Source organism: Acyrthosiphon pisum, chromosome A1 (genome assembly GCF_005508785.2).
Source record: "Acyrthosiphon pisum isolate AL4f chromosome A1, pea_aphid_22Mar2018_4r6ur, whole genome shotgun sequence".
Lineage (NCBI taxonomy): Eukaryota > Metazoa > Arthropoda > Insecta > Hemiptera > Aphididae > Acyrthosiphon > Acyrthosiphon pisum.
Genome location: NC_042494.1, coordinates 34,764,211 through 34,776,862, shown reverse-complemented (window position 1 = coordinate 34,776,862; position 12,652 = coordinate 34,764,211). Strand labels below are relative to the sequence as shown.

At 27.2% G+C, this 12,652-nt stretch overlaps 1 protein-coding gene across 2 annotated transcripts in view; it reads right to left on the bottom strand.

Annotated features, from left to right (window-relative positions):
* Nucleotides 1-3,538: 3,538 nt before the first annotated feature.
* Nucleotides 3,539-12,652, bottom strand: part of LOC100159997 (E3 ubiquitin-protein ligase Topors) — a 12,659-nt gene continuing 3,545 nt past the window's right edge. Inside the window, exons 5-9 of one of the 2 annotated variants that reach the window (XM_001944747.4) lie at nt 11,508-11,677; nt 9,243-9,342; nt 4,521-4,842; nt 4,207-4,457; nt 3,539-4,113 (exon numbers count right to left, since the gene is read on the bottom strand). In XM_001944747.4, the coding sequence (XP_001944782.1) occupies nt 3,735-4,113; nt 4,207-4,457; nt 4,521-4,842; nt 9,243-9,342; nt 11,508-11,677 (1,222 nt within the window). In that variant the 3' untranslated portion in view covers nt 3,539-3,734. The remainder of the gene's footprint in view (nt 4,114-4,206; nt 4,458-4,520; nt 4,843-9,242; nt 9,343-11,507; nt 11,678-12,652) is intronic. The other variant, XM_008182037.2, reaches the window with a different exon arrangement.

Genomic DNA, 12,652 nt, shown 5'->3' with positions numbered 1-12,652 from the left:
TGGGTAGCGTCCTCTTAAGTGTAATAATTATCGAATAATCAGTGCTTAGCTGTTACAGTTAATCTCAGATTATAATGTATTATTAATTGATTGTAAAAATTAATATTATCTCCCAATTTTTATAACCGATTATAATTTATGTCTAAATAATAACCGATTATAGTGTAAAAAGTATCGATTATAACCGATTATAATTTATCTTAATTTATGTATAAAAAAATAACCGATTATAACCGATTATTATCGAAAACATTTTCTACATATCGATTATATGGATACAAAATAATCGCGCAGCCCTATTAAAGTTATCACATGAAATTGTTTATCATCGACGACGATCGATGACGGAACGCAATTTAGCTATAAGCCTATAACACATTAACACAGTACCTAACACAATTACACACTCGCACACAATACATGTAAAATTATATTATTTTATTTTTCGTAAATTTATATTTTTATAATACTGTATTTTGTAGTTGTAATGAACCACGAAAATAATCAAAAACCCAATATATTACCTATATAAATTACACAAACCTATTTTAGGGATTTTTGGGGGAGGCATACGCCCCCTTCCACCCCCCTAACTTGTAATCTACTGTACGGTAGAGGCGTAGAGCGACATATATTTAGTATTTACCCACTTTTTTTTTAATTTGAATATTAATGGAACGTCTCAATCTCATTCGTTTCAATCCGTCGAAGTTAAGAACAGACGAGTACATCCACTAGCGTGGTCTGGTAAATGTTTATTCCGATTTTCTCTATCATACTTAATCCATTTTATTAAAGATTTATACACCTATTAATAATTAGAACATTATTTAGATTCGGTCAAATCGTTTCGGAGGAGTTCAATAACAAACACTGTGGCAAGAAATTTTTATATATTAGATTTACATAGGTACCTATCTACTTGATATGCTATCGCACAATGTCCGCGACCCAACGTAGTAGGATTGCTTCCAGGGTGGATGAATTGCACTTACTGCTGAGAGTTAGAAACAGTCAGAGTTACATACTTACATCCAAAAGGATTTGAACAATCATAATTTTTTAAAGGGTTGTCATTTTTTAAGGGCAACGAAGTGCACAGGGTCAGCTAGTATATTATAAAAGAATGAGAATGAGGAAATTTCCACAAGAAGAAAATAAGAAAAAATAAAAATAGGTAATTGATTACCTATATTGTAAAAAAAAAATTGCCAAATTCTCAAAAAAATAAATATATATTAATAATATATTATTAGTGAACTTTTTTAAAATACAAAAATACAATTACACTTGTTGATACACACTCTTTGAATGAATCTTTTGACAATTCAATTAAAAAAAATACCAAAACCCATCGAGTTTGAATAGTTGGAAATATGTGATAAATAGGGCCCGGAACTTGATGGCCTAAAATCTTTAAAAAATACACACGAAGAAAATGTTAAAATTACTTATAAACATCAACAAATTACTTAAAAAATAACCACAGAAATACCAAAAATTACTTTAAAATGACTTAACATTTTTAAGAAATTAAGTTACCTATACAATTATTACGTTTTATACAATTTATAGGTCATAAATTGTATTTATTATAAGTTCTAGCTCTTTAAAAATTTTTACTCTCGAAGGAGCCTTCAAAAATATTTTGAAATATTTTTTTGAAGTTTGAAATAATTCGATCGACTTTTGAAAAATTTACCGGGCCTAAAATAATATCGGCCAACAGTTTATTAAATAATTTTAGATTTCTACAACAAACGATAAAGATAATCGACAAGCTAATGAAAAAAATGTTGTCAATATATACATATATATACCTATATAAATAAAAATGAATGTTTGTGTGTAGATTAAACCTCTGAGAAGAAGATAGGCTAATTTAAAAAGGGTTAAATTTGGTTTTTTTTATTCTTTGGACTTTAATACGGTTAGGTTAGGATTTTGTATTAATTGATTATATTAATCCACCGTAGGTGGAATTAAGTAAAAACGACAAACTTGGTATGACTTTGATATTTTAGAGTTAAATCATACACTTACGTACAAACAGCACGGGGTCCGTGATCTACCAAAGGTAGATTGCCTCATGGGCGCAGTGCCGCAATTAGCGGGGGTACTGGGGGTGCACCGCACCGGGCACCCCCAAAGGGCCGCATCATCATATTTAGGGGGCTCTTTTCAGACATAAAGGATTTTAGATTTTAAACTAATATGAACTTTTAATCCAATTCACAACACATGATGAAAATTGAAATTTTTGATGCCTGGAAGTTGGAACGCCCGTCCAACATCCAATATTATGTTATTATAGTATTGATTATACTTATGAAGATAATATTTTATACAACATTTTATACTATAACTTGGCCTCACAAATAAAACTTTATTAATATTCTTAGAAAAAAACCTAAAAAAATTGAAACTGAAATTATCCGCTCAAAACGAGTCAAAATATTTTAAAAATTTTGTGTAGTATAGGAATTGATAAAATAAACATTTAGTGAAATTTGACTCGCACCTGGGCCCTTTTATCTCTAGTTACGGTACTGCATGGGCGTAACTAGGATTGAATAGTTACAGGGGGCTAGAGTCCTACAAAACCAAAGAGTAAAATAACACGTGGGGGCAGTGGCGGATTTAACGGTCATTTAGTTGGCAAATGCCAACAGGGCCCCATCCTAAATTGTGTACTGAGGCCCACCTAAATTATAAAGTTGGTTTTTTTTTTTTAAATCTTAACGAAAAAAAATGTATATTGCAAACTGGAATCTAATTTACCAATGTTTTAATAAAAACAATAATTTAAATATTATATAGGAATACTTCAAAAGTAGAAAATATTATAATTAAAAAAGTAGAAAAGATCGAAGTAAGTATAGGTATATACCTATATTTTAACCTTGTATTAAATTTTCAAGATTTTTGACGGAGCTATACAAATTTATCAACATCACAAAAAACAGGGGATATTGCTCTGCTATATTCAAGTATTATGTGTTGAAAGTGCAAAGTCATTGTTATATGTACAATGCACATAAATTAGAATTCAATGAAAAATTATTGTGTATAATGAAAAATGCTTCAGAGTCAGCCTTTGTCTACAAAATTGAAATTCTAATGATTGTATACCTACAGCTAATGTGATTTTATACTGATTTTAGTAATAATAAAAAAGAAAATAAGATAAAAATATCTTTGAATAGAAAATACATTAATACCGTATTTTGAAAAAAGAAAATAGTCTTATATTATCTTATAAAATACTTGATTAAATTTATTTTATACATAATGTATTAAGATTTAGGATTATCATACATTTGTTTTTATTTTAAGGCATCAAACACAAAAATTTGAACATAAATTATTTAGTTAGAAAAAATAAAATCATAAATTGTCTATTCCTGGTTTACTTAGATTGACAATTATAATTTCTATTGTGATAACATAACACATATATTATAAATTATAATAATATATAATATATAAACATACAACATTTTAGTTAAGCTATTTAAAAAATTTAAATAATAATTAATTTTATCACTTTTTGCTCATAAACCTTTAGTGTTACAATTTTATTTAATGAAACTAAAACAGATTTAAATAAGTAACTGATTTTGATGGAAAGTGACAATGAAAAAGCTTCAGGCATTGTGTTGATCTCTTATTAGGTCCTGAGTCAGACGAATACAAAATATTTTCTTTTAACAAATTAATACAAATTCATAGAACTATATCCGTAAAATACAACCGTTAAATGGTCTTATATCTGTTTCTCCTGAAGATGACGATGATCCTGAATATGAACGATTTCTGTTGGTACTGCGGGTTTCAGACCGTGAATCATTGGTGTTTATTTTCCTTTTTTTCTTTTTATTTCTTTTTGTTTTCTTTTTCCTTTTGTCATTAACATTTCGAGATTTTATAAGAGCAGTTTGAGAACCTCGAGTAGCAGTTACTGATTCTTCATCATCTGATGAAGAATCTAACATGGGCCTCCCTCTTCTTACTTGAGATGGATATGAAATTCGAGACAAATTACCATATACAGGAAAACTAGAAGAATCATTTACAGTTGGTGAGAATATTCTTCGTCTCCTTAAATTATATCTATTCAATTGAAAAAAAAAATAATACAATTATACAACTTTATATTTAAAAAATATATACAAAATAGTAGAAACAATAATTTTATTTTCTTACCTATTATTTGGTCGATCTAATGAATCTCGAATTCCAGTAGACGTAGATGGTTGGTCTATAGAGGCAGAATTAAGTGGATCGATAGAATGGAAGGAGTGACTTAAAATTTCCACATCAGAGTCATCAGGGCTAGAACTAACTTCGATAACTTCCATTATACGTGGCCTTATAACTTCTTCATTATCTGAATCCAGTACAATAGTTTCACCAAGAATATGGATTGGTGGTAATAGTTCTGTATAATGTGGCCTCTAAAAATATACATACACTTTTATTAAAATACCTCATAATTTGCAATATTTTGTTTATTTTACAGTCAATTCGCTATCATGCGGCGGATAAGTAAATCGAACATTGTGATCATAGCCCGCAATGTCGTACGGACTATTGGCAAAATTGTAAAGTTCATGGCAAAAATGTACTGCACGCATATGTAGAAAAGGCCTTAAGACGTTGACTAAATGTAACTGTCTTATTTCATACGCTGCAAGTGATCGCATTATCAAATTTGTCACAGTAACATCAGTAGACGCTGGGATAGGCATTGACTGATCATCTAATCTTACAGATTCCCTCACAGCAACCAGATCTCTAAGGATGAATGCATGCAATCTGTATGTTTGTGCTGGATTATCACTGAAAACATAAAAATATTCATTGTATCAAACATAAATTATAAACAAAAAAGTTTCCAGGAAGAGGCAAAGTGAATAAGTACTAGATAAGAAACAGGCCAAATGGCTGGATAACCTGGGGGTCTACGGCCACAATTTAGGAAACGCTGGGTTAGACTATGAGATATAGTGGGTTGCTATCTTATTCTAAAGAAGTACTTATAAACTATATTGTCATTAATCATTAAATGACTAAAATAAATCTAAATAATAAAAATTATCCATTTTTTTTTATGTGGTGATAGGTCAGTACCCTGGATTGGGTATTTGACGCCTAGGTGTCAAACATAATTTTAATATTCATTATAATAACTATGCCGTTGGCCATTTAGGCACAATTAAAATATATACTAAACCTAACTGATATGTTAAATATGTTATTAATTATTAGTAGGTTTTTTCAACGATATCAATATTTTGATTCAATATCGCAAACTTTTTTTCGGAAATTTTGGTATCGATAATCGTATTATTTTTGTTGCAGGTTAACTATTGAATATTGATAAAACCAAACAAAAATCACAGTAGTGAACTAACTAGACAACATTTTTAATTGATGGGCTTATTTTAAACTTTTCGAGGGCTTCTTCTGAGTTCTGATATCTATATTTTCTATATTATCTATGGTACCTAAGTTGAATTAAAATATGTTATTTGTTATTTCCAGATTAAGTTGTGTTGTCTTTAGTATGTTTTATCGGTAAAAATTTTCCGGGCCGAGTTTACAATTGAAAAGGTAATCGCGGGCTGAATTTACATTTGCCCTGTTTCACTGTACAATAGGTACCAAGTGGATCACTGTAATAAATTGAGGTGTTAAATTTGAATTTAATGATATATCGTACAAGAAAAACGATTCTGAGCGTAGGATGTTATGTCAGCCAAGATTGATAAATATAACTACAAAATAATTAGCAAATTTTTGTGAATGTAAATTTTATCAAAATTTGAACTTTAAATGCTTATAAAAATAAAAATTGCGCCCATGTATCTTTTATATTTATAAGGTGGTATTTAACATAATAATATGAGCAGGACTGTAAGTTCAATGCACTAATTTTTCAAAAATATCTAAAAATGCACTAGAAATATGCAAAATGCATAAAATATTAAATTTTTTTTTTATAATATAACTATTGGAGTTTTATTTTTAATATTAATCTTAGACTAGTCTTGATTTTTGTTATTAATAAAGCCTATAAAAAAAAAAGATAAAACTACTAAAAGTAGAATAGTTTCATAGAAGCTATAAAAGTCATATTCTCCCAATGGCCTAAGTTGCCGCGGGATAATTAATAAAAAAAAAAAAAAGTCATATTTTAAACAAAAACATAAATATTAGGAAAAATAGTATTAATACGAAGAAATCATTAAAGTATGCATTTATATATGTAGAACATTTTAGGTTATTTAAAGAAACTTATCTTTAGCAGATATTATAGTAGCCAACAAATTGTTGAGACAAATAAAATGTCATGTTTTAGATTCTGATCAGAGCAATGAATGTATTGATTTTACAATGTTTATTTTTTTTCTGTCTTTAAATATTTTTTCTAGTATAAATATTAAATATTGTTTGGATTTTCAACTTCAGCATCTTTTCTGATGGGAAAGTAGATCTAGTTGGTGTAACAATGTTAGGTTACAATGGTTACAAATCTATAAAATTTTCTAAGGATTGAAAATTTAAGCCAAGGTATTTCATAAGTAATCCATACCGTCTAAAAATCTAAAAATATATAAACAGTTTTTTTTTATTACTGTTTTAAGTTCAAACTTGGACAAAATTAGATTTTTGAACAATCTTAGATATTTTGTTGTAATTTTAAAATATTATTATAATGTGGGCTGATTGAAAGACTGTCTCCGCTCAGAATCGTTCTTCGTATACAACAATATTATATCTTTGAATTCAAATTTAACACCATCATTACAGTGACTCACTTGTAGGTTACAGTATTTCCACTTTTTTTTTTATATAAATATATATATATATATTTATCAAGAACAAATTATGGATCTGAATTATAATGTGTAAACGAGAAAAAAATATTAATTTTGTAAGTATACAGCAATGGTGGCAATGAGTAAATTGTTTTATTCTGTTTTAAATTGTACTATTCCTTTAAGTTATTTATAATCAAATACAAATTATTTTTTTAATCAAACTTTTTTCTATCAAAAATGATTAAATTGTTAAACCTTAGTTCACATTTTTTATATGTATTAAACTAAATAACAATTGATTAAGAGATGATAATGAAGTTGGATATAATTGAGTGTCTTCAACACTTCTTTGAAAATTTAATTTTGAGATTTATGATATCGACGTCCCCAACGAAGTGTCGTAACTCACTTTTACAATTTTTTTTTTTTTTTCAATGTGGTGTTCCTGTTTTTCTGGATTTCCTACAAAGACGTTAATAACTCAATATTATTGATCACAACATCTTTGTTTGATTAAATGCCACAATCAGCGTCGCCGGACAACCAGAAAATCAGTAATAACACATTAAAAAAAAAAAAAGGTGGGTAAGTGGATATCGCTCTGTTGTACAGTAGGTTAGAAGTGGGTCACTGTAATGGATGGTGTTAAACTTGAATTCAATGATATAATATCTTTGTATTAGAAAAACGGTTCTGAGCGAAAACGGTCAGTCAGCCTATGATATTACTAAGTATATTTGATGATAGTATTATGAATAAAGTAATTTATATAATATAACCTATTTACGTGGGACCTTGTTTTAAATTTTAAATCCTTAGCTATAAAAGTTGAACATTTTATACATGTTTAACTAAAAATAATAATTAAATTTTAAATTTAATATATTTTGTCAAAATTCGAACTTTAAATGCTTATAAAAAAAAATTGTGCCTATGTATTTTCAATATTTTTCAACTGCTACTGTAACAATATATCAGGAGCTTTGCATTACATTTTCACGCTGTTTTATCCAACGAATAAATTTTTATTGATATTTATAAAAAAAAAAAAACTAAAAAAAATTGAAAACTGACAATGTCTCCGTACGTAAACAGCTCAAAAAGAGTTAAAATATTTTCAAAATTTTATGGTGTATAGAAAATGAAAATAAAAACATACGGTAAAATTTGCATGTATCTACAGTTATTCGTTTTTGAATTACAACAAAATAACAAAATCCGCTACGTGAGAAATGGAGTGAATATCCAATCTTGTAAAAATATGAAATTCAAACGCTCATAAAAATTTAATTTGCTTGAAGACATTTTTTTTTTGATAAAGATAGACAAACTTATGAATGATCTTGTATTACATTTTAAAATCTTAGAATTAAAAAGAAAAAATTTTATGACTGGGTAACTCAAAATAATTTGCAAATTTTCGTCATTTTTACATATTTTGTCAATATTTGAACTTTAGATGCTTATAAAAAAAAATTGTGACTATGCATTTTTATTTTTTTCGTCTGCTTTTGAAACATTATACTAGGAGCCTTTTATTAAATTTTTAAGCTTTTTTAACCAACAAATAAAATTTTATTGATATTTATAGAAAAAAAAACTAAAAATAATTGAAACTGAAAATGTCTGTAAAGAGCTCAAAATAAGTCAAAATATTTGGAAAATTTTATGATGTATAGAAAATGCTAATATAAACATTCAGTCAAAATTTCATGTACCTACGGTCATTTGTTGAAGAGTTGCACCAAAAACCAAAATCAATTTTCTCAAAAACAGATTTTGTGTAAATATTCCCGTTTTTCCTTAAATTTTGTTTTGTTTTTCACGGCGCTTTTGACGCCCCTAAGTAACAACTAGATTCACTTTCCTATCAGAAAAGGTACTGTTGAAGAAAATCTAAGCATTTTTAATGTCCTAAAAGGAGACGACAGACACAAAAACAAAAAACACATCATTATAAAATCAATAAATTCACTTGGAATCTAAAAAAAAAAAAATTTGTAAAAGTGAGTTACAACACTCTTTGTTGGGGACATCCATATATAGGATGTACAGTGTAACAAAACCCTGACAAATTAAATAAATAACTTTTGTGATAATCAAGTTTTTTATTTTTTTTTATATATAATTTATTAACTTTTGCTCTACACACGTAATTTATTATTTTTTGATATTGAAAAAAAAAATTTTAAAACTGTTTAAATTTTTTTTTGAGAAAATCCAAAACAACCAATTTGTAAATCGTGGTTTTAGAAATCTTTTGATTGTAAAATTATTTATCTTAGATAAAGTGGTTTAATTATTATGATTTTTAAAATAACTTTTTAGTTTGAAAAATAATAACTTAAAAAAATATTTAGATTGTAAAAAGTTCTCATAAAATATTTCTAATAAAGTCAAATTTTTATATTTTACCGGTAGAAAGCTGAGCTACAATCTCTAAAACGGCCAGTCATATCAGGTAGTGGTAAAGCCCACGCATCGTCCATATACACTCGTATTCTCATTGCTTGACCTGAAAATTAAAAGCAATGTTAAAATATATAAACTAAGAGGACGCTACACCTGTGTATGTTGTCTCAGTCATACAAACGATATACCACATTTTACGTTCTAAATAATCCATTTTACTGTTATTTTTAAAATTTAGAGTGAAATTGACATAATTTAAAATTTAAAGGTAAGTTGCAAGGCACCTCTGAGACTTTTATTGACATTTTAATTAAAAAGCAAGCTATGAGCATTTTAAAACTAATTTTTTTGTACAATTTAAAAAAGGCGGACAAGTGAGTGTCGCTCTATTGTACAGTGGGTTACAAGTCGCTTACTGTAATGGATGGTGTTAAATTTGAATTCAATGATATAATATCATTATATAAGAAAAACGATTCTGGGCGAAGACGGTCAGAAAGCCTATGATATTACTAAGTATATTTGATGATGTAATTGTAAATTAAGTAATTTATATATAACCTATTTACGTGGAACCTTGTTTTAAATTTTCAATCCTTAGCTATAAACGCTGAACATTTTATAAATATTTAACTACAGTCGTTGCCAGATAAATTGAGACAGCGGCGGCGCTTTTTGGTAAGTGTAGCCCAAACTAGTCGCTGGCAGTGCGGTGCAAAGGTCACACAGTTGGCTACGACGCGCGCAGTCACCAGTTCAAACCCGGCTCAGTGCAAACAAAATTTTCTGCAGAATTATTAATTATTATTATTATTATTACATTATTTATTTTATTTTACAATTTCTGCTTTTTGTTCTTAAATAAAAGATTATTATCAGAATATTTGATTTTAAATTAACATCGTAAAATAATTTTTGTAACAATTGTTGTTTTATTGATGTATTTTCGGTAATAATATTGAAATACGGAGATTCACTGGTTTTCCGTTTAACGCGCCGCCGTCTCAATTTATCTGGCAACGACTGTACAAAATAATTATTGAATTTTAAATTTGATAAATATTGTCAAAATTTGTGCTTCAAATTTTCAACTGCTATTGTAGCAATATATAAGGAGCTTTGTATTGACAATTATAGAAAAAAAAGCTAAAAAAAACTGACAATGTCCGTAAATAACTCAAAAAGTCAAAATATTTTTAAAATTGTATGATGTAAAGATAATGAAAATATAAACATTCAGTGAAAGTTTCACGTATCTACAGTTATTAGTTTTTTAATTACAACAAAATAACAAAATAGTTACATGAGAAATCGAGTGAATATCCAATATTGTAAAAATATGAACTTCAAACACTCATAAAAATTTAATTTGATTTGCTTGTAGACATTTTTTTTTTTTTTTTGATAAAAGTAGATAAACTTATAAGGAATCTTGTAATACATTTTCAAATCTTAGAATTAATTAGAAATTTTTTATGAATAAATTACTAACTCAATATAATTTGCACATTTTTGCGAATTTTACATATTTTCTCAATATTTGAATTTAAGCTTATAAAAAAATTGTGACAATGGATTTTTAATATTTTTCATCTGTCTTTGAAACTATAAATTAGGAGCCTTCTATTAAATTTTCAAGCTTTTTTCCTCAACAAATAAAATTAATTGATATTTATAGAATAAAAAATTGGAAACTAAAAATGTCCACAAATAGCTCAAAAATGTTATGGTGTATAGAAAATGTTAATATAAACATTCAGTCAAATTTTCATGTATCTACGGTCATTTGTTTTTAGAGTTACACCAAAAACCAAAATTGATTTTTTCAAAAGTTGAGTTTGCGTAAAAATTTCTGTTTTTCCTTAAATTTTTTCTTTGTTTTCCACGTCACTTTTGAAAACTGCTGTAAATTTTTTACTTTTAACTCCCTAAAGTTACCAACTAGAGAACACTGTTCTATCAGAAAAAATACTGTTGAAGAAAACCTGAACTTTTTTACTGTCCTAAAAGATGATGAAACACAAAAAAAAAACATAAAAAATACACATGACATGGTAAAATCAATACATTCATCGGAGCACTCAGAATCTAAAAATCAGTGTATATGAAAAACGATTCTGAGCGAAAACAGACCATCTTCACTCTTTCTATAATATTATTAAAATGGATTATTGTAAATGTACATTTTGGTATGTTGTATATTTGTCGGACAAAGCTAACACTCGGGTATAGCGCTCCCTTAACAAAATTATAATAAATATTAAATACCAGAGATTGGTCTTTGTAAAGTAGTACTTGGATAATCATCAGACAGTTCTTGTATAAATGGACTCATACCATTTTGATTATGGTCCACATCGTCCAAGTCATATATGGGATGATGTGACATTCTCTCGTTTCTACGGACAATATCCATAAACATATTCATTCTGAACATCCTAGGCAAAATATCAGTTGTTACATCCATTTTAATATACAATACAACATTTAATAATTATGATTATGGGGACCACTGGCCTTTAGGAAATGTATAATAATACATTTTAGCAAATAATTTAAAGATATTATGTTTGATTGATCTCTTTTTAATAAGATACAATGTTTTTTGGAAATATTTAATAAATGCATTTTACCTATCATAACAGACTTGGAATTATCTGTGAATTTCACTAGTATTATTAAAAATGTTATATATATTTAAATTACATATTAAAAATTGTATTACACATTTTTTCTCGGAATTTTATATACAATAAATATATGATAAGCTTTAAATAATTCAAATTTCACCTAAAGTGTACTTATGTACACAGTTGTTAATAAATATTCTTGCTTGTTTGATAAAATTGTTTGACACATTTTATATTGCCAGTATTTTTATATACAGTGTAATAGGAAGACCTGAAAGATGAAATGGGTATGTCCTAATCAATGTTTTTAATTTTTTTTTTTTTTAGGTATAATTTATAGTCATTTATGTTACCCGTATAATGTATAATTTTATTTTTAATTTTTTAATACTGAAAATGAAAATTTAAAATTTGATTCAATTTTTTTGGTAAAATTCTAAATAGCCAATTTTTAAATCTAATTATAAGAACAATTTTGATGGTAAAACGTAAACGTTTTAGAATTTTTTAAAATATCAATATTTTTTTTAGTAAACTATTTTAGTGTAATAACGTTTTCAAAATATTATTTTTGGGAATTTCCTAACATAAGTAAATTACTTTAATTATTTACCAATAGGACGTTACACCGACATTTGTTGTCTCTGTCTTACAAGTGCGTAACAAAGCAAATTGTACGCTTGGGAAACACGTTTAGCTCCATTAGTTTAAAAATTAGAATGAATTGACCTCTCGTAAAATTTTAAGGTAAGATTATTATCTAGGCTAATCTCGTGGGCTTTT